General features: G+C 37.1%; 1 protein-coding gene across 5 annotated transcripts in view; it reads left to right on the top strand.

Moving 5' to 3' along the window:
- Positions 1-23,836, top strand: part of TRPM6 (transient receptor potential cation channel subfamily M member 6) — a 139,966-nt gene that overhangs the window by 36,104 nt on the left and 80,026 nt on the right. For 4 of the 5 annotated variants that reach the window (XM_019736695.3, XM_019736693.3, XM_019736694.3 and 1 more), the window contains exons 2-7: positions 339-418; positions 3,305-3,343; positions 8,144-8,321; positions 11,778-11,991; positions 16,734-16,858; positions 20,596-20,767. In XM_019736695.3, the coding sequence (XP_019592254.3) occupies positions 339-418; positions 3,305-3,343; positions 8,144-8,321; positions 11,778-11,991; positions 16,734-16,858; positions 20,596-20,767 (808 nt within the window). Of the gene's footprint in view, positions 1-338; positions 419-3,304; positions 3,344-8,143; positions 8,322-11,777; positions 11,992-16,733; positions 16,859-20,595; positions 20,768-23,836 lie in introns of those variants that run through there. The other variant, XM_088793485.1, reaches the window with a different exon arrangement.

Consider the following 23,836-nt stretch of genomic DNA (forward strand, 5'->3'; position numbering starts at 1 on the left):
GATTATGGAGTAAGATTTAAAAATAATTTATAGTGGAATTAATAGAACACATCAGTTATAGCTTTACTTCTTTGCTAGAGTTCTGTGCATTTATGGATCTTTCACTTAAGATGAGATTATATACCAATTAACTTTGTGAATGTTTTTGTGTTCTGATTTGCTTTATATGTGTCTTTGTTGTCTATAATAGAAACCAGTAAATGCTTAGCCTGTTTGGTGTTGGTCTTGCCATTTTAATTAGTTTCCATGATATCTAAATATATCTTGCCTACCTGAGCTATTGTAGTTACACTGTTTTCTCACTTAATTAGAATATAAAACTAACATTTTCTGTTCAGTCCCAGAAATCCTGGATTGAAGGAGTATTCGACAAGAGAGAATGTAACAAAATCATACCCAGCTCTAAAGACCCTCACAGGTACAGTTTTTCATTGCATTTTTCTTTTTATAGCAACAGTACTTGGAAGACTATTTTTGGAAATTTAGAGATATGACTTGTTTAAATGATTTGACAGTATTTATAAAGTTAGTGTTTATTTTAATTGGTTTGTCTCTTTGTCTTTATAAAAATCGTACATGATTATTGTAGAAACTATTAGCAGATTTTCTGGTAAGAACAGGGAGGGACCTTGTCAATTTTGTACCTCACTCCAACCCAGGGGCCTACTAGACAGTGCCTGCCATATAGTAGGCTTCTGAGAAACATCTGTTAAATAACTTAATGAAATATAGAGAAAAAAAGTTCATCATAATGGTATCCACTGTTAATATTGTGGTGGAGCCACTGTTAATATTGTGGTAGATTTCATTTGGTTGTTTTATTTTTGATGCTCCTGTACCTCTTAGTAAGAGGACAGGTGTCAGGGAAATATCTACTGCTACATCCATTCCATCGGGTTTGGATAAAAAATTTACAGCTTCTGAATATTGAATATTTAAATTATTGTGAATGTACTTTATCCCCAACTGAAGTATCTTTGGAAAATACTAGGATACTTCAGGATATTTTGCTCAGATTATGCACAATTTATTTTAGTTCCATTTTCCTCCCATAGGCTTTTCACTTGAGCAGATAACATGATTTAAGTTTGACTGCTCTGAGTTCTTGACAATGCTTTGCAAGCTCTACTTGTAGAACAAAATTCAGAACAGCAGCCAGTAAAAGATGGGCGGGATGAGTTATGAAAAATTTCTGCAGGGTGATTGGGTCCATGAGATAAGATTGGGTGGTATTGCCTTTGAGGAAAAGAAATGGAAAGGAAAATAGCAGAGCAGTACAGTTGACCCTTGAACAACATGGAGGCTATTTTCACTGACCATCCTGTACAGTCAAAAATCCATGTATAACTTTCAATTTCCTTAAAACTTAACTATCCTCAGTGTCTGAAAGAGATTGGTTCCAAGACTGCTTCAGCTACCAAAATCTGCGGATGTTCAAGTTCCTTTTATAAAACGGCATAGAACACTGCATACGGTCGTCCCTTTACATCTTGGGTTCCCAGTCTTGGATCAAAAATACTGTTGAATTTGAGGATGTGAAAACTGGGGATGAGAAAGCTGGGGATATGAGGGCCAATTGTATGTTTATTGAAAAATATCCATGGATAAGTGGATCTGTGCACTTCAAACCCAGTGTTCAAGGTTCAACTGTATTTTAATTAGCGGACCACATTATTTTTATACTCCTTTGAGCATTTGGTCTTATATTCATTTGAAGTTTAGCAGTCACAGCTATATGCTTGTGAAAGGTAGCATGGTGAGGTTAGTGAAATTCTAGTTCTTTGGGGATGACTAAAATAGTGTTCCTTGCCTTTGTTAAATATTGATTAGTCCCACCCTCACTGAATTACCTATAGCTTATAGGCCTTGTGATTAGAAATTCTCATTTTACCTTATAAAATGCTCTCTTGTGACATCTTGTAACGGCATGGTGGCTGCAATGGAAGGCAGATTGAGCTCAGGTGTCTCCTATAAAATGGAAAACAATCTTCACAATCACCTTGAACCTCATGAAAAGTGATGAACTATAGGTCACTAGCCCATAGACTCAAGAAGAATATCAATGATCATAATTCCATTACTGGTCCAAGTTATACTACATTTTATGGGGAAAAAAGAAGTCTCCATTTTTGTGTGATAAAAAAGTTAATGGATGATTATGACTATTCCTGTTGCACCAACGTTTTTCTTAGAGCCTTGTAAGATTCTCAAAATTGTAGCTTCTATACGTGGTTCTTCCTTATGGTACACAGGAAAGGGTGGTAGTTCACTATTTTAAATTTAAATAAAAGTTTGTCTCTTAATGATTCTTTTTGTAGTTTCTAGTAAGAAATAAATCTGATAGACTTGATTATAATATCTTTTTCCTTCTCTTTTGAGCTTGTTGAAGTGAAACTTCTGAGAAAAGATATTCCCAAAAGTCTGGGACAGGAAGAAATGAAAGGCCTGACTATTCATATCTGAATAATTTAGAAAGACTCTGATTCTATGAACACTACCTTTCCCCTCATTATTTTAACTAGAGTTCTCTTCTAGTTAAAACTTCTTTACACCTGAAATGTGACCACTGATGACCACAGTGCTAGCCCCGAAATCCAGAAGGTTCTTTCTTTTTTTTCTTTTCTTTGTTTAAGTGTGTTTTTCCTGGACCCATCAGCTCCAAGTCAAATCGATGTTTCAATCTAGTTGTGGAGGGCCCATGTGGGTATTGAACCGGCAACCTTGTTGTTAAGAGCACCATGCTCTAACTAACTGAGCTAACTGGCCGCCCCCAGAAGGTTCTTTTGAATCACAAAAAGGAATGATTTAAAATAATACCAACTGTCCCTTGATTTGATAGTGTTTATGGTTTTAAAATTGTTTGTATATGTATATTTTCTTACTTGATTTTCAAGAATTCTGTTTTATCTTTACAATATAATAATAGATACCATTATTATACATGTAATAACACTATGTACCAGGTACTTTAAGATACTTTTCATACATTATCTCAGATAATCCTTTTAATAACTTTATGGGGCAGATATTATTTTTAGATGTGAAAACTAGGGCTTAGAAAAATCATTAAGTCAATGAGACTTAAATCCAGGTCTTTTGGTTCCAGACTCTTGTAAATTAAGTCATAGTTGCTGTAGCATAATTACATTTCATAAATGACATGGGAATATTTGGGGAATGATGTATGACTACTCAGCAAATCCTGATTTCCAGACTATGGAAGATAGCAGCTATTTACTGTATAGATATTAAATATGTTTTCAAATATATCAGTAAAATAACAGAGTTTACTTCTTTAATTTAGATGTACTGCAGGATGCCAGGTCTGCCAGAATTTAATCAGGTAAGATTTAGAGAAATAAGATTTCTTTTAATTTTTAGGCACTCCATTTAAAATATATTGCATAGCTTTTTCACATTTTAAATGGACTCAGTGAAAGGGTTTTATTGGTACATCTTCTTTACCTTTCCAAGGGAAGTTTTAAAAAAAGAAATGTGAGATTTTTTTCTTGATGGAGAGCGATTGATTATTTGAATGTAATAGATTATTTGAATTAGTGAAACATGTAAATAGTAAGGGCCTTGGACAAGACTTTTACCCACTGAAATACTTATAAAACTTTGAATTTTCATTTTACTAACATATTTTAATTGGGTAATGAAGATGCTTTGTGCACATACATCACTGTATTTGATCTATGACTGGTAAATAAGTGATGTATATGCATACCATACTCCAAGTCTGACACTAATGCTGATGTGTTTTTTTCCCCAACACCACCAAATAATTAATTCTGACCCTATCTGGAGATAGTATCATTTCTCACAGGTTAAGTGCTCAAGACTATCCCTAAGCTCTAACCCTCCACTTCAGATACCAATTGAACATCCAAGTTGTCACCTGTGCTTCTGACCTATGGGTTATAAATTGGAGGTTCCCACGACCCCCTCCATGGTTCGGTTAATTTGGTAGAGCAGCTCCCATAAGTCAGAGAAACATTTATTTATGTTTACCAGTTTCTTATAATGGATATTATAATGGATGCAGATTAACAACCAGATGGAAGAGATGCGTAGGGCAAAGTATATGGGAAGGGGCACAAACATAGCTTCCATTGTCCTCTCCAAGTGTGCTACTCTCCCAACACCTCCGTGTGTTCACCAGCTGGAAGCTCTCTATACCCCGCCCTTTTGTTTTTTTATGGATGCTTCATTACATGGTGTGGGGACAGAGCCAGGAGTGCAGTTTCCAGGCTCTCGGCCTCATGTGGAAAGGTGCTGGCTCAGGTAGTAAACGGTCATCAACTGTGATTGGATGGCCATCAGCTGTGGCTAGTTGGCTGTCAGCTATAACTAGTGAGCCATTGGCCACTAATATAACTGCTGTGGCTACGCTAGCAGAAAATGGGGGCTAGCAAGAAGATGGTGGCTGAGCTAGCAAGCGTGGATTGCAGTTGGCATGGCAAATTGCAGCTAGCGAGTGAGTTTGGTTGGCAGACAGAAGTGGACAGCAGGTTGCGGATAGTGTGGCTCCCGTTTCCTGTGTCTCCAACCCAGCCTCCAGCAAGAACATAATGGTATGACTCCCCTATCTATGGCTCCGTGAGTGTTCCTTTTTGGCCTTACCATGTCCTGCGTTCTTATGTGGGGAGCAGGACCAGAGGCCCCGCATGCCACCCTGCATGACACATGGGCATGATTGATTGAATCATTGGTCACTGGTGATTGATTCAACTTGTAGCACCTTTATCACTCTTACCATTTAGGAAATTCCAAGGGTTTTAGGAGTTCTGTGCCAGAAATGGGGATAAAGACCAAATATCTATTTATTACAAATCACAATACCACACAAAATTATCGGCAAAAGTAGCTTTTTAGTGCAACATAAATTTTAACAATGTTTGCATTCTAAACTATGTGTTAATGACTGGTTTTACCTTTCTCTTTTGTAAGTAGAGGAAACTGAAAATTTAAAAATTATGATCATATCCTGAAGTAAATACTATGAATTGAACCCATGTTAAATTTATTTTGGTAAATAAAGAAATTCAGAATCCAAAATTTAGCAAATCATAGGGCAAGGAAAACACCATCCACAGAAGGATAGGGCTGCTGGGTGTGTTGGTCTACTCAGGCTGCCATAACAGAATACCACGGGCTGGGTGGCTTACACAACCGGCATTTATTTTTTCACAATTCTGAAGGCTAGAAGTCCAAGATTAAGGTGCCATCAAGGTTGGTTTCTGAGGAGGCCTCTCTTTCTGCTTTTCATACAGCTCCCTTCTCGCTTTGTCCTCACCTGGCCTTTCCCCTGTGCACTTGCTGATAGAGAGTTCTGGTGTCTCTTTCTTTTCTTGTAAAGACACTAGTTCTGTACGATTAGGACATACTCTTATGAACTCATTTAAACTTTAGTGCTTCCCTAAAGGGCCTATCTCCAAATATAGTCACATTGGGGATTAGGGCTTCTACGTGTGAATTTTGGGGGACACAATTCAGTCCATAACGGGGGCATTTGGCTAACCTCTTTCACCTTTTTTTCAAATTCTTTTTTTTTTTTCCATTTTAGTAATTTAAAATTTTGTTAAAATTCAAAGCAAACATAAACATTTACTGAAGTGAAGAGGCTTCATTTACTCCTTCTTCTTATATTATTCTTCATAACCTCTCCCTGTCAATAGTCTCCCAAACTTACAATCTTCAGAGGTAACTAATGTGAACAGTAGTGGAATAGCATCTATTTTTACACTATCCAGAAGTGAAAAAGAGTCAAAACTTATGCTTTTTGCACCTAACTAGGGCATATTTTCATTTTTTTCCTTATGGAGATCCCAATGTCTCAGTATCAGTTACTGAGAAGTCTGTCCTAGCTTCATCCATTTCTGATGTCCTCTCTGTTATATGCCAACTTTCCACATGTCCATGGCTCTGTTTCTGAGCTTTCTTTTCAGTATTGATGTATTTCTTTTGTTCCTGGTGAATGCCACTCTGTTTCATTATTATAGCTTTGTAATATATCTTGATACCTGATAGGGCAAGTCCTCTATACTTTATTCTTTCTAAAAATTGTTTTACTCTTTTGGACACTTTTATACATCCATGTGAATTTTAGAATCAATTTGTCATGTTTTCTGGAAAATCCTTTTAAGATTTTGATGGGTATTTTATATAATTTATAAAAACAATTTGGGAGTGAATTGACACTTTGCATTTTTATAAAGCTGATTTCCAAAGTGAGCTTTTAGTACTTGTTAGTGATGCATAACTATTTATACTAGTTATACATCACTTCTGAAAGTTATAACTTAAGGGATGAACATGGAGTCTTTTTATCTTATTTTATTATATTTTTTTAATTTTGGAGATGATCAGTTTCTTCTTTGGGGTCACCTTGCAACAATTTAATGAACTGGGATAAACTAGAATAAAATGATGTAGACTCAAATGAAAAGTATTAGACTAGAAAAATACTTAGAACAAAGTGTGTTCAAACTCTCCAGGTTTGAATTGTGGTTGTTCCATTGATGTTCTGTTTAGAAAAAGCCACAGTGAGGTGCATCATTCAGTTTATGGCGAGGCGCTTTTTCATTTTCAAGAGTGACTGACCATTGCTCCAAAAAATGACCAGATGACACATTACTCACTAGTCTATTCTGCTCATGCATATTTTCTATATTTGGGATTGTTCCTCCTTCCTTTGAGTCAAGAGCCCCTCCATACAGAACCCAATATTTTGCTCCATTTTCTAACTTCTTGTTTTCTCTTCATTCTGTTTCCTTGCTTAGTTGGTCCCCATAATTTGTACATGTGTTTATGTTGCTTTCTACACATACACAAAAGGCTGAATCATTTATAAAGCTGAATAATAACCTTTGTAACAGGCATATGGTCTAACATATTTAATGCAAAGAATTTTCTTGGTCTGCAGATATATAATTTTTCATTGCACAAAGTATTGAAATTTTACATATTCAAATTGTAATTTTTCCTTCTCTTTGTTCCTAATTCATCAAAGATGAGAAGTTTGTCATTCTTTTACAAATATGCTGTTATATTTTGTTAGTTTTTATGTAGTTTCAGTTTCAAAAAGATTTAACCTTTTAATTTGCTTAGTTTACTTTGTTGTATAATAGAAATTATGACTATGAATATGAAATGGTTTCTAAAACTGCTAATTATTTACAAGAATATTGTTTTCCTCTCTTTAAAATATTACATATATTAATTTATTATTTAATTTATGTTTATAGTCAAGTCTCATGGCTCTTTTCTTGTGATAGTTCTGTTTACATATTTCTCTGAAGTAGAATCTATTTTTTGCATTGGTTAACATTCCTTCCTTTTGACGTGCATATTATGTTTTACACGCGGACATTTTCTTACTCTCCTTAAGTATTGTATATTAGAGGTTTTTAAGTTTTTAAAAAACTATTTTGTTGAGGTATAATTGACATAAAAGAAACCACACATATTTAAAGTATACAATTTGATTTTTGTTAACATTTTAACTGTTTTTAATTGTGTAGTTCAGTAGTATTAAGCATATTCACATTGTTGTGTAACTTATCTCCAGAACTTTTTAATATTACAAAACTGAAACTATGTCTATTAAATAATAACTCCCCACTGGCCCCTCCCCCCAGCCCATGGCAGCCACCATTTTATTTTCTTTCTCTGGATTAGACTACTCTAGGTACCTCATATAAGTGGAATCATACAGTATTTGTCCTTTTGTGACTGGCTTATTTCACTTAGCATAACTACCTCAAGGTTCGTCCACAGGATTTCCTTTCCCTTTAAGGCTGAATAATGTTCCATTGTATGTATATACCACATTTTTTTATACATTCATCTATTGGTGAACAATGGGTTGCTTCCACCACTTGGCTATTGTGAATAATGCTGCTATGAACATGGGTGTACAAGAGATTTTCAGTATTTTGTACAACATTCCCCAAAATGATTCTAATGTACAGCTAAGGGAGAGAAACACCGAAAGTGTTCTAAATTTAGAGGACCATCCAGTGTTAAAATCTATAAATCTTAGTGTGGAGTTTTAAAAATTATTAATATATGTCATCTATACATTACCCTAGAAAAACTATGGAAACATTACATCTTTGTTTTTTATCCAAAATGTAAGGTGTTACTGTGGGCGATTGATTGGAGACCATCATGGGATAGATTACGCCTGGACCATCTCAGCTGCCAACGGTGATGAAAATGAACAATGGTCTGTTGAAAAGCACACAACAAAAAGCCCTACAGATACCTTTGGCACTATTAATTTCCAAGATGGAGAGCACATCCACCACGCCAAGGTTTGCTAATAACCCATATTATTTTGCTGGTTTTTAACAGAGGATATAACCTCCAAATTGTATCTTCTGGTGTAGATGATTAGGCGACTGGGCTTTATTGCAAAAATAGATGCTTGTTACTGACCTCTTGACAAAAATGATCTGAGCCTTCTCTTTCCTTTATGTCTGAGGGCATTGTTCCTTTCCCAGGGGTGGTGTGGCCAGCCCTTTATTTTGAGTGATCTCTTTCAGCAAGCTTACGCCATCTGTGGAAGAGAATGGCTTTTTGCTCTTGAGACAATTGTGAAAGGGCTGCTTTTAAGGAATGCAGAAATTTACTACCAAAGAGCAGGCTTTAGCTGAAGCATGGCCACAGCAATTACTATTAACCTGTGGTTGTTCGTGCCTGCTATGTCCTTGTGAGAGCCTCTTCTCTGGGAAAGAAATGGGGGAATTTCTCTCAACACCCCCTGAATTATAGTACTGGGCTCTCCAGGCCAATTTTTCTCCTGTCCCTAATACAGTAATTTGCATGTAATTTGCATAGTATTGATAGGTCACTTATCTCTCAGATGTTTTCTCTTTTAGCTTGTTAACCACCTATTGCTTTAGTAGAGGCAGCATTCCCTGGGGGAGAACACAGGGTGAGCCCACCTCAGGAAAGCTCAGAATCAGCTGTATGCTGGAGTGGGACCATCAGCTGGATGGATTTGAAACAACAGTTCTTTTAATAGTGCAATCATAATAAAGTTTCAAAATATAGTTTTACAGTAACCTACATTTCCAGTTATTATTCCTCTTGCATTTAACTTTGTGAGTTAATGTTTTCTTTAGTTGGCAGGAAAACTGCCCTCATTCTCTTCTCCAATCCTTTTTAGAAGCTGACTCTTAGTATATGTGTAATTACTTTGTATGTAATTTCTTCCTTAAATGTTAGTCTTCTTCCTTTTGCTTCTTATATTTATTCATAACCATCTTCATTTACTCATGTTTTTCATCTATATTGAAAAATAGTTATTGGGTGCCCAAACTTTGTTATGTCCCAAAGAGCATATGTTCCCTGTATTAGCATTGGCTACAGTCTAGTGAAAGACACATGAAATAAATATACAATTTGTATAAAATATACAATGTATTTGTATATTTTATATGTACAAAGGTGGGGGTGCTACGAAAAAGGAACACAGGATTCTTCGAAGGAATAAAAAGAGTAACTCTTGTTTTTCTGGGGCTGTGTGTGAGTGAAGGAAACCACGTGAAAGTAGGCACAGTTAAGCCAAGATCAGAAAGACAAGTGAGATGTTTGGCACCTGGTGAGGCCAAGGGGGTAGGACCACTCTAAGCAAAAGGAATAGCTTGTGCAAAGGCCAAGGGAGAATATGGTACTTTCAGGAAAACTGAAAACATGGTTAGGCAGACCTCCTGATCACTCATACATTTTACCTTAGCATTTGGCTCCTGTTGGTTACATCCTATGTAGTATCTGAATGCATTTTATTTGATCTCCAGAAGAGAAGAGTCTATCCTTCATATTTAAGCCCAGAATTGCACTTGAGGTTTACCGTGAACAGCAGGGAAGCTTGTGAGAGCTGGTTACTCATCTCCCTCCACCGCATTCCCCTTCCCAGGTCCTCCCTACCACTGCATTCCAGAGAGGATTTGAGGTGAATCTTTGCCAGTCTGAGTCTGCCTAACCTAAGGGAGTTAGTTATAAAAGAGGAGGAGGGGAAAGAGCCATTAATCTTTAGCATAGTCTTTGATTGGCCTTTGGGAGAAAAGACTCTATTGCTGATAATTTACTTAACGAAGGTTGTTTATCCCAAAATCTCAAGGAGAAATATCATCTAGGACTTAAAGGACTTATAGTTGAAAGAGAGGGATACCTGGGAGAATGAGTTGGGGTAGAGAGAAGGTGAACTAAACCAGAACTGCCTCCTCTGCCCCTATTCACTAACGAGAGAAACATAAACCATTTCACAGAAGTCAACTTGTCTTTTTTTCCTACTGTTTGAATATTTAATAAAGCCATGGCAACTCAGTCTCCTCACTTGGAAACTGAATTATAGTTATTCTTATGTCACGCAGGGTGTCATGCGGGGTCTCAGCTCCTGCTCCCCACATAAGAACACAGGATATGGTGAGGCCAAAAAGGAACACCCGTGGAGCCACAAATAGGAGAGTCATACCACTATATTCTTGCTGGCAGCTGGGTTGGAGACACAGGAAGCAGGAGCCACACTATCCGCAACTCGCCGTCCTACCTGCAATCCGTGCTTGCCAGCCACCATCTTCTTGCTAGCCCCCCATTTTCTGCTAGCGTAGCCACAGCAGTTATGTTAGTGGCCAATGGCTCACTGGTTATAGCTGATGGCCAGCTAACCACAGCTGATGGACATTTGATCACAATTGATGGCCATTTATTATTGGAGCCAGCACCTTTCCATGTGAGGCCGAGAGCCTGGAAACTGCACTCCTGGCTCTGTCCCTACACCTTAGATTTTATTACTCACATTCTGTGATGGCTGCACCATTCCGATGTTCAGAAAATCTAATATTTTAATTATGACATAATTTTCAAGAATTTCAAAGAATTGTTTTAAATTGCTATTGTATTCTGGAGGATAATGTGATAATTCCTATTTGTATATCTATCTGTGGTTATTTTTGGCATAGTTTTATAATTCATGTTTTTTTATTGCCCTTGTTTCTTCCTGTAAATCTGTCTTATTCTTATTGTCTTATTGTTGGTTGGCTTATGCTTGATGAAGGCAAATTCATCTCAATATGGTTTAACAGTTTGTATGTTGCAGTGTCTGTTGGGAAAAGAAAGCCAGTCATACCCTATAATTTTAGGCAAAATGCAAAATAATTCTGGGGCTACCTGCTGGTTTGGATTTTCATATCTTTTCTTTCAGTTACATTGACTAGTCAAAGATATGACTCTTTTGTGAAAAGTATTTATTTTGGGAGAAAACAATTTCAGAGGGATAATGATATATAAAGGAAATGGTTAGAATGTAAAATTTATAATAAGTTAAATGTATATACTCCTGGATCATAATTTAAATAATGCAAATATGGGAAATGGTCAAGTAAGTTAAAAACCATGTCATATCAAAATCATATCAAAATAGGTGTATATTTAAAAGCATTTTTTTTTAACGGGTTTTCTGGAGTAGTGATTTTTGCCACTTTGAAGTATGTCTGCCTCAAGACTTTCTTGAGAACATTTGGTGGGCCAACCTTGAAAACCAGAGGAAACCTTCCTACCATGACTTGCAATTCCCACAAGGAACTTAAAGGGGGTATGGGATCCTTTCAAAGTAAATATTTCCATTATGCAAAGATGAACTTTTAAAAAGATCTCAGACACTCCCTTGCAAGTTTTGGCCATTTCAATTGCATTTCTGCATGTTTATTGTTACCGCTATGTATTTTTTACTGTTTTATGTACATGGGTAAATGTTTATCTTCCAGTATATTAGAACTTCTTATGATACAAAGTTGGATCATCTGTTACATTTGATGCTGAAAGAGTGGAAGATGGAACTGCCAAAGCTGGTGATTTCTGTCCATGGGGGCATCCAGAGCTTCAAGATGCCCTCCAAACTTAAAGAGATCTTCAGCCAAGGTTTGGTCAAAGCTGCTGAAACAACAGGAGCATGGATAATAACTGAAGGCATTAATACTGGTAAAGTACATTTCCTTGTTACACACTTCTTTTTTTTTTTCATTTCCCTTTTCTAACTGAATCAAGCAAGATGGCATCTAATCTCTGCTCTGCAGTACTCCCAGGAGATGTGGTGGCATGAGGGAAAAAGACGAAAGTGTATGGCCGGAAATACAACCCAGAAGAACCATAGACCTTTTCTGGAATGTGGTTTCATACCATGGTTAAATATGCTATTTTAACATAACTTCTGGTAAAAGTTTTAGGTCAAAAGAAAATAATCTTTCATGACCTTTGGACTATGGTGAGGTTAGACAGGATATGGAATCCAGGCAAATGTGTAGTATGTAGTCATGGACATGAGCTAAACTTACCATGGTCCAATTCCCAGGCATTGAACACCAGTTAGGACTGCAACAATTGCATTGAGTGTATTGGGCATGAAGAAATAATTAATTATACAACTGTCATTTCACTGACTGTATCACTGGTCTTTCATACGCCTTGAAATCAGACATAGAGAATTACCTGGGGGCTTTAAAAAATACAGATACACAGACCCTACCCCAGATTAATTAATTTTTCAGGGTGGAGCTTCTGAAGGGTATCTAATATGCAGCCAGGGTTGAGAACTAGTAACTTTTAACTTTGTAAACCCTCCTCTCTTACCAGTCTGTTACTAACCTGTTTTGATTCTCACACCAATTCAGATGTGTGGGTTCTTTCTCCACACAAGGCAATTCTATGACACCAGCTGGGTGTCCTACAATTTAACTCAATTCTGACACTCTTTCTAGAAAGAGTGTCAGATTCCGTGGGTTAAGGACTCAATCCCACAAGTCTCTCCTTGTTTCAGATACCAATCACAAGTCCAGGTTATTACCTATAGTTCTGACCAACTGGCTATAAGTTGGAGGTTCCCATGACCCCCTCCTTCGGCTCGAATAATTTGCTAGAGTGGCTCACAGAACTCAGAAAACCAGTTTACTCACTTGATTACCAGTTTCTTATTAAAAAAACCCCAAAACTCAGGAATAGCCAGGTGGAAGACATGCATAGAGCAAGGTATGTGGGAAGGGGCACAGAGCTTTTGTGCCCTCCCCACTTCTCCACATGTTCACCCACTTAGAAGCTCTCTAAACCCTGTCCATTTGGTTTTTATGGAGGCTTCATTACATAGGCATGATTGAATAAATCATTGGCTATTGGTGATTGAACTCAATCTCCAGCTCATCTCCCCTTCCCAGAGGTTGGGAGGTGGGATTTCATTTCCAACCCTCTGTTCACATGGTTGGTTCCCCTGGCAACCAGACTCATCTTTACATGCAGTCCAAAAGTCACCTCATTAACATACCTTTGTCACTCTCATCACTTAGGAAATTCCAAGGGGCTCTATGTCAGGAATAGGATGAAAGCCAAATATATATTTTTATTATAAATCACAATATCACGCTGTGGCTTTCCATCTTCCTTTTATTTCTCCCTCTTTTGATTTTTAATTTTAATTGGCCCTAGGCAATATCTCTTATTAAATTTAGCCCATCCTTTAAGATCTGCAGTAGACAGACGATGCTTCATGGGTGCATCCTCTATCTCATCTCATTTTTGTATATTAATTGCTATAGCATGTTTTGCCTGTAGCACTTGTAGCATGTATGTGTTTTGCCTTACAGGTTTGGATAAGTCTGTGTATTAGCTCTTTTTCCTGGTTGTGAGCTAGAGGCCAGGGCCTACACATCAGCTAGGCATTGGGTAACACGTGCTGATTTAACAAATTATTTCTTCTGACTGAAAGGAATGAAGGAAGCAATGATTGAAAAAAAAAAAAAAAAAAAAAAAGCAAAATAAAACCAAGGGATTTAGCCTGTTACTTACTAATGGGTTTCTTTGTTGTTTCTGTTTTACATTTTATTGAGATCATTATTGTTTCACATTCTTGGATGAAAAGCGAAGGTGGCAGTTCTTAGTCCGTTGTATAGGGCTTACTTTATTTCCAGTAAAAAAGCGGACGGGTGGGGAAGTTTTTCAGAGTTCAGAAAAAGATAACCTTGGTCAAGGCCTTTTCTTTGAATAACGAAGTGCATCAGTGTATGACACACTTTCTGTTACTTACTGCATTTTTTTTTTAAACAGTTGAGGTTAGGGCCAGTTAAGGAACACAAATATAATAGTGTGAAGACTATTGAAATAGTTTATGTAAACAAAAGGAATGAGAAATGTGACATACTTGGAGCTCCCTTAAATAATAATCAATAATCTGACCTGACCCAGCCACAGCTCCTCAGAGGCTAGCTGCTCAAGGAGCACCACATCCCCTGGAGGCGTATTGGGAATGCAGATCACAGGCTCCTTCCCAGACCAGCAGGATCAGGGTTTGCAGTTTCATAACATCCCCACACGAGTCTTATGCACATTTAAATTTAAGAAGCTCTGCTGATGAGATTCTGCCTATTCTTGAGAGGCTTCTCAACTGCAATTGAACATTACTTGGCATGAATTTTTGACATTTACTTAAATTGAATGCCAAAACCCTTGAGAGTCTAGTACATATAAAGCAATTGGGTGGATGCTGTGGATGAAAGATGCGGATGATATGGGCCCTGGGTTTAGTGGTCGGGTGTGTTGTGACAAATAGACAATAAGCAACTGACTGAAAAATCGATGCTGTCTGGGTCATCATTGCAATACAAAGAATGTGTTTGGGAGTCAAAGGAAGAGGAAGGTAAATTCCAGTTCCAAATGAGGGTACCTGGGAAGGCTTGGAGAAGGATATAGCACTTAGTGTTGGCCTTGAGAGAAGACTAAGAAGAGGTATTCTAGGCAGAGGTGGCAGCTGTAGGTCAGGCACACAGCTGGAGATTAACGCATGTATAGAAAAAGATGATAAAGCCATCAGCTGGGTCTGCCATGTGGCAGAAGCAGGGACAGCAAGGGAGACTGGAGCCAGATTGGGTGCCATGCTGATGGGCTGAGGTTTTATTCTCTATGTAGCAGGCAGCCTTCAATGGATTTTGAACAGGAGAATGAACAGGGAATGACACAGTCAGATCTGATTTTACAGAGAGTCTCGACGGACAATATGTGTCAGGATCACACATGGGCAGCTAAAAAGCCAGCACCACTACCACCACCACCACCACAGTGCTGGTAACCCATGCCAAACCTGTGGAATCCAAATGTCTGTTGTAGTGAATGGCTCCATAGTGGATAATAATGTGTGTCTGTGGTCTAGAACTCTGATTCTAGAAAATGACTCTGGGAGAAGTGCAAAAGATGAGCTGGAGGGGAAGATGCAGAGAGAGGGAAATGATTTAGGTGCTGTGCATCAGGTGCATGTAATGTGCAAGGTTTTTCTCCAGTGCTAATGTCACATACAGAGTCAGTACTATACATAGGATGAATAAGTGGTGCAATGCAGTGTCAGAGTAAGCCAATCTCAAAGGACTACAACTGTATGATTCCAACTATATGACATTCTGGAAAAGGGAAAACTATGAAGGCAGTAAAAAGATCAGTGGTTGCAAGGGGTTAGATTGGGATTGGAAGAGGGCTGGGGTGAATAGGCAGAGTGCAGAGGATGTTGGGGGGTTAAACACTCTGTACGAGACTGTAATGGTGGACACATGTCATTTACACATTGTCCAAACCCATAGACTGTACAACACCAAGAGTGAACTCTAATGCAACTACCATGTTTCCCCAAAAATAAGACTTAGCTGGACCATCAGCTCTAACGCATTTTTTTGGAGCTAAATTAATATAAGACCTGATCTTATTTTACGATAATGTAAGACCAGTTCTTATATAATATAAGACTGGGTCTTATAATAATTTTTTTCCAAAAGATGCATGAGAGATGATGGTTCAGCTAGGTCTTATTTTTGGGGAAGCACGGTATGGACTGTGAGTGATTATGATGTGTCAACGTAGGTTCATCGATTTTAACAACTATATTACTCTGGTCGGGGTGTTGATAGTAGGGGAGGCTATGGGTGTGTGGGAGCAGGGGTTTTATAGAAATTTTCTGTATGTTTAATTTTACTTTGAACCTAAAACTGCTCTAAGAAGTGAAGTCTATTTATAAAAAGAAAAATCAGATATCCAGGATTAGAATACAAGCTCTACAAAATACCAGTGTTATAACCTTGGGCAAGTTACTTAATGTCTTTGTGCCTTAATTACTGCCTATAAAATTGACTAATGGACTAAGAAAAGTTTCTACTTTAAGTATACCTACATTTAAAACACTTAAGAGAGCACCTGGTGCATAGTAAGAGTTGGCTGTTATAATTATTGCTATTATTATTAATTCCAGAGGGCAAGCATTAATGTATTAGCTCTGGAATATTTGTATATATAGAGCTATTCAATTAATTTGTCTCGATTAAGCAAGGGACACACCTACAGAATGTTTTGACCTGCAGAGAAGGTCAGAGAAAAAACTACTTAGAACATTATGATTTCAGGGCTGGGCTTGCGGGACATTGTGGTCAGGTAAGTGTAGGGGCAGAACCGAGGTTATAAGCAGAAATACCCATAGGGAGAGGAGAATTGTTCAGGTCAAGAGATCAGTGACAGAAGCAGAAGGTGTAGAGGGAGTAGAGCAAGCCAAGATACAGAAACTAATTCCACTGTGTCAGCGACTTTTCCTAGCAATGGCCTTTTGTATACTCTTATGCTTGTCTGTTTGTCTCTTTCTGTGGGTCACGGTGTTTTGCATGATTTGTGAGTTAAAGCTTGACTTCTGAACTGGTTGTTCATAGGAGTGTCCAAACATGTTGGTGATGCCCTGAAAGCCCATTCCTCTCAGTGCTTGAGAAAAATATGGACAGTTGGAATCCCTCCTTGGGGTGTCATTGAGAACCAGAGGGATCTTATTGGAAAAGATGTAAGTAGACAATCCTTCCACAACAAAAGGAAATGAACATGCATACTATTAGAATTATACCTGGATATTTAATAGATATTTTGAATGTGATATGTCCAAAACCAACTCCTGACTTCCAACCGCTTCCCTTACCCTGTCTTAGAAAATGACAATCACATCCTTGCAGTTGCTCAAGCCAAAAACCTTGGACTAGTCCTGGAATGATCTCTGTCTCATACCTCAAACCTGATCCATCAGTAAATTATTTCAGCTTCACTTTAAAAGTATATCCAGAATCTGACCTCTTCTCATTACCTTCACTGTATTGAGCTGGTTCAAGCTACCATTTTCCATCACCTGGATGATTATAATAGCCTTCCCTGCTCTTATCCTTGTCTCTTATTATAGTCTATTCTAAACACAGTAGCCAGAATGATTCCTCTAAAATATAAATCAGATCATGCTACTACTCTGAAAAACCCTTCTATGGATCCTACCTCACTCAGAGAAATAGCCACGCTTCTTGCAATGGCGGCATGTAGTGAAACAAGGGACATTCATGATTTGGCCCTTCTCTTCCCTTATACCACTCTCTTCTTCATTCATTCCTGTGTATTGATTCTTTGATAGTATCTGTTTGTTGTTCTAAAGGGAACAGACTTGTTTAGTTATGTTTATGACTAATATATATTTTTTGGTAAAAATCTCAGATATTACAAAAGGTATGAAGAAGAAAGATAACCATTGTTAATATTTTGGAGTGTTTTATTCCAGAATTTTTTCTATATATGTGTACATGTGTATAGTAAAAAGACTTTGTAGTAAAAAAAGTAATAACAGAAACCCACTACTGTGAATCTGTTTTTTAGCTTAACTATTTAACGTAATTATTTTTCTATGTCAATTAACATAGACATGCTTATGGTTTATTTTAACTTTTATTTTGGAAAATTTAAACATATATTTAAGAGTAGATAGATTCAAATAATGAACGTCTATGTACCCATCTCCCAGCTTCAACAGTTATGAACTCAAAGCCAATTATTTCATCTATTCCCTTATCCATTCCACACATCTTTCCTCCATTATTTTGAAGCAACTTCTAGACAACAAATAATTTCATGTTTTAATAGGTATTTCTAACCAACTGAGCTAACCAGCCACCCCTTAATAGGTATTTTTAAAATATATGGACAATTAAAATAAAATACCACATTGTCATTTTCATACATAAAAAATTAACAATAATTCCTGAATGTCATCAAATATCCAGTCTGTGTTCAAGTTTCTGATTGTCTCATATTTTTTTCAGTTGTTTGATTTCGTTATCTAAAAAAGTGCCCTGCATTGTGATAAGTTGGTATTGAGTCACTTATTTTTTTCCTGAGTCACTTTTAATCACTTTTTCCCTCTATTTCTTGTTGTTTTTCTTTTTGGTGTTATTGTTGTTTTTGCTTTTTGGCAGTTTATTTGTTGAAGAAACTGGGTCATTTGTCCTGAAGAGTTTCGCACAGTTTGGACTTTGCAGATTTAACCTCTTATAGTAGGTTTCTCTGTCTCTTGTCTTTCCTATAAATTGGTAGCTTGATCCAAAGGTATGATCAGATTCAGATACTATTTGTGCAAGTTTATGCCACAGGAGATATGCCCTTCCCTTACAACGTTGGATCATCCCTCTTTTTATGATATTATTACCTACATTCATTGTTTCAATAGTGTTGCAAAATGCTGGTATTTATTATAGTGTTCCTTTTTCACTTATTAGCTTAAATATCGAGAAAAACATTTTTGTATCAGCCACTTGGTTTACCTTGTCATACAGTTGTATAGGAGAGGGAAGAATAAATGAATGATTCTTTCTCTTTATTTTCCAGTTTTCAAAACATTAAGTAGGTTATTTACCATCCTCCAAGGTGAACAATAAGATTTTTTTTTTGCTTCTTGAATTTAAACATATTTCGTATATTTCAATTTGTTATTTATTCATTATTTATTTTATATTTGTTATTTATTATATATTCAATTTATTATAGTTATTATTCTTAATCATGCTCAAATCATCTCCGTTTGCTCAGTGGAATGTTTTCAAGATGTCTCCTAAGTCCTTTTAACACAATTCCAGTCCTTTTCCATAGCTTCCTTGCATTTTGGTATGAAAAAATGTTCCAGGCTCATTGTGTATAGTTTTTTTTTTTTTTTTGCTGCTAGAGAAATTGTTGGTTGCTTTTAATGGGAAAGAGTATTAACAGACCAAATTTTGGGGGCTAAGGGTGCAGTTTGATTTTTTATGTCTCATAATATTCTGCTGTATTAAAGTACTATAATTTATTGAACTATTTCTCTATTATTGTCCATTTCAGTGATTTCCTGGTTTTCACTTTTGTAAATGAAATTAATGTTGTGATAAGGTACATACATAAATCTTTGAAACTAGCTGGCTTTGTTTTGTTAGAAATAATTATCAAAGTTGAATGATTGGGCTAGTCGATATCAACCTTTAAAAATGTGACTCATTATCTTTGAGAAAGTTGGTAACAATTTACACTCCTACCAACAGGGTATGAGGGTGCCCATTTCTGTTCCATTGTCAGCTCTGGATATTCTGGCTTTTAAAAAAAATTGCCACCTGATAAAATAATACCTAATTGTTCTTATTTACATATCTCTGATTACTAGTGAGGTTCAATATCATTTCATGTAAGTTTTGTGCATTTTCAAGCATGGTTTTTATATTTTGAAAGGGCTTTTATATTGTAATTAATTCTACTAACATTTTTGTCATGCATGCTGCATTTCCTCCTTTTAATATTATATAATTTATGATCATTTTTCCATAAATAAAAAATATGTATTAAATATACCAAGTATTTTCTTTTTTGATTTCTGGCCTCAGTGTCATGTTTAGGAATTATAAAGGTAACTTTTAAGGAATAATGTTTGTAAAGCTTAAAATGCTTTTTATGTCCATTATTTCCTTTAAGCCTCACAACAACCCTCTGATGTAGGGATTATTATCATTTTCATTTATACATGAAGAAAATCAGCCTGAGAAAGGAGCCTGAGTAAGTAGAAGAATGTGGACTTAAATTTGGGCTCTGACTCCAGATCCTGTCCTGTTATCTCTGAAAACAAATAAGAATTGGATCAGCTTGAGGAAGACTCTATAAATGTTAATAAAGATGTGGATGTTTTATATAGAATGAATCGCCATTTGATTGGCTGTTACTCTTCATTTCATATGAAATACTAGAAAAAATTCAGTGTCAAAATATTATTCTGGAATAGACCTACTAAAGGCATATTTTCTGTACAGTGATGTTTTGTGTACTGATGCCAATCCTTGAACTGTTAAAAACATCTGAAGTAAGATAACTATCAAAATTGAAAATAAATATTTAGAACCATTTTTAGCAATGTGGTAGTGCTGTGATATCCAAGCATATGGTCAGTGGACTTATCTTGCTGAGCATGGAGTGTACGAGTGTCGTTGAACTTGTGTTGCTGAGTCTCATGAGCAGAACTGCATAATAGTCATGCATTGTGGGACCACATATCGGTCCATAGAAAATGGAAAAAAACACACAAAAACACAAGTTGATCCTTCACCACAGATAGCTTGAGAAGCACTGCTCTTGGTAGCAAGTTGTGCTTTCTAATCTCAACAAGAACTCTGTAGTGCATAGAGATAGGCCTTTGGAGCAGTTGAGCCAAGGGAAGGATCTGAAAGTCTGACCCTCCCTGTCCTTGCTGTCTTACAGGTGGTGTGCCTATACCAGACTCTGGGCAACCCCCTCAGCAAGCTCACCACACTCAACAGCATGCATTCCCACTTCATCCTGTCTGATGACGGAACTGTGGGCAAGTATGGAAATGAGATGAAGCTCAGGAGGAACCTGGAAAAGTACTTGTCTCTGCAGAAGATACATAGCCGTGAGTACCACGGGGCTTCAGCCAATGGGTCCTGGCTGGGGACCTGCTGTGGAGCAAGGTGCTCCATTATTAGCAGTACAGAGTGGAAAGGTCCAAGGCAGCCCTGGCCTGAAATGAATGTGTGTGAACTTACAATCAGAAGAAAACAGGGTGTGAGTTGGTACAGATCTGTGGGTGACAGTTGGGAGAGAAGAGCAGTATAGACAGGGGGACAGTATAGGTAAGGATGATGTTGTGGAAGAGTGGAGACTTCAGCGGAGCCTCCAGGAGTCCTTAGGGCTGGATAAAGGGAGGGAGACTGGAGGGAAGTATCAATGCGGGACTGGGAATGGCTAAAGAGCAATCAGGAGACTGGCCTGATCTCACTATCAAAAACTAACCATTGTTAACTTTATTACATTCATGCTTTCAGAAGTTTTCTAGACATAAAAAGAGCAACATTTTAAAAATGAGCACTGGTATCATAATATCCATACTTCTTTTATAGTCTTCCCCCAAACATAGATGTTATTTCCACATCAATAAGCCTAAATTTAGCACATCTTTCTTTTTTTAACTGTTATTTATTTTAAGTGTGTTTTTCCAGGACCCATCAGCTCCAAATCAAGTAGTTGTTTCAATCTAGTTGTGGAGGGCGCAGCTCACATGTGGGGTTTGAACCGACAACCTTGTTAAGAGCACTGCGCTCTAACCAACTGAGCTAACTGGCCGCCCTAATTTAGCATATTTTAATGGCTACGTAATATTTCATTATATAGGATTAAGAGATTCTCTTATGAAAGTTTTTTTAATCCATTTCAGTGATTCAATGATTAATGAAACACACAACTAAATATTCTTCTGTTACTTTTATGCTTTAACATACCATTGTATCCATTTCATTTAACTTTTATAAGACTATATTATTAGAGGACTCCTATGACTATCAGTTAGTATATTGTATGGGAGGAAGAAACTTTTCCTTTCCCCTTCAAGTTTCTTTAGGCTGGTCTAATAATTAAATCTCAATGAGATAGATTAATAAGAGAACATAACCACATTTAATTATATATGTACATGTGGGAACCCCATGTACACGAGAGAGTCAGAGACCCCACATACATGAGAGGTTCAGGGACAGAAAGTTCAAATGAGTTATATATGATGTTCTGAGCTAAGGCTTGATGTAAGTTCCTTTGGGGCTTCAGAGGAGAGGAAGGTCACTGCAGGGTGATAAGAAGAGGACGTGCGTGCTCACTAATCAGTAATCGGTCCTCCTCTACAGATAAGTCATGAAAAGTTATCTCAGGTGATAACTTTTATTATGGGCAAGGCTCCTCACTTAAATTCTTCTAGGTAGTTGTGGGTGGGTGGGGCAGAAGTTTCTCTTGACCCCACAGTGACTCTTGCCTTAGCTCAAAATAATCCTCATACCACCGAGGTACAGCTTGTGGTGACGTGTTCTGAATCCCTACACTTTCTTAGGTTCACTTTTTAGTGATAGGGGGAAAATAATGAGGTGGAGGTATATGGAAAAAGAGATTAGAATGACAGAGCAATTAAATGGACTGAAGAAAGTTTTCAGATGCCTGCTAACAGGCCCAACCCTAACATTTGCAGAGTATGGTACAAGGGTACATATGGAAGTGCACATACTATATGACCAAATACTTCAAACCCTTACATCAAACTAGGAAATTGTATACTGTTCTATCCTTTTACCTTTGCACATATAGATTGAAGGCCAGGTTTGAGTTTAGAATCTTGGATTTGAGGGAGTACTGAGCCAGAATGTGGGGTGAGACAGAGCCAGCACCTTGGCCCTGGTCTATAGCCCACTCTCTACTTCTCTTCCTGACCTTGGTTCAATCCCATCATGCCATGGGCCTCATACACATGTGGTCACCTGGACACACCAGCCTATGTTTTCAAACTCTCCACCTTATGCCTACCCTGTTGCCTTTTGCTTTGGCAGGTATGTCCGTGGGGAGGACATGTCTTGGACAGAGGCCCAGGCAGTCCCTGGTAGCAGGAATTTGGGGTCTGTGGCACTCTGATAAGTAGAGGAGGGGACACAGACTTTCCTCAGACGTTGGCCCTGCAGACTCCTCACTGTGAGAGGAGGAACATGGGTAGGAGAACGCCTTGTAAAACATGTGGCCCAGAATAAAGCTCTGGTTTGAGTGTGGTATTGCCTACCAATTTTTCTTCTTTTGAAAAGTAAAATAAAATAGTGATTTAAATAGTATCAACACATGTGTGGTATAAAAGTTAAATCAAATAAGTATAGAATAAACAAGATCTCTTTTCAAAATGCAGTGACATCCCCAAATTCTCCCTCCCTTCTCTCTGCTATTAATAGTTTGATGTATATCCTTCCAGAGTTTTCTGTAGATACAGAAAGAGAGCTCTATCTATCTATCTATCTATCTATCTATCTATCTATCTATCTATCATCTATCTATATCTACCTATGTATATGGTTCAGAAAATATAAATAGGACCATACTATGCAAATCATGCTGTAACTCTTTTTCATTTAATATCTTTTTAAAAAGAATGACCCTACAGTATTTTTTTTTGTCTTCCTTACTTTAATGAAAGAATATATATGGTCATGATAAGAAATTCAACAATTAAAAATGAAATAAATTGAAATGTAAAAGTTCTTTGAGAGTTACTCATCCCATCTTGTTTTTAGAAATAACCACTATTAAAAGTTGATCGAATTGGCGAAAGGTTAATCATTTTTGGAGATGAGTTATACGTACATTGGGGTTCCTTATATCATTCTGTTTTCTTTGAGATAGGTTTGAAATTTTTCACAATGAAAAGTTAAAATTTCTTGAAGACTACTTTTTAAAAAAAATTACTGAAAGCCATTAGCTATTTTTTTAACTTGAGAAATTTTGAAGATGCTCTCATCATATTTATGCTATTTTTATTTAAAGTCTAAGCTTCTGGCTTGGTCTTGAACTACACAAGCCTGAGAGAAGAGCTAGAGAAAGTAATGAATATATATGTGGTGATTGAAACACTTGTGTCTGGAAATCAAAATGGCTGATTGGCTGAGATAGAGTTGCTTTGTAA

This window comes from Rhinolophus sinicus, chromosome 16, assembly GCF_057876585.1.
Source record: "Rhinolophus sinicus isolate RSI-liver-muscle chromosome 16, RSI-T2T, whole genome shotgun sequence".
Lineage (NCBI taxonomy): Eukaryota > Metazoa > Chordata > Mammalia > Chiroptera > Rhinolophidae > Rhinolophus > Rhinolophus sinicus.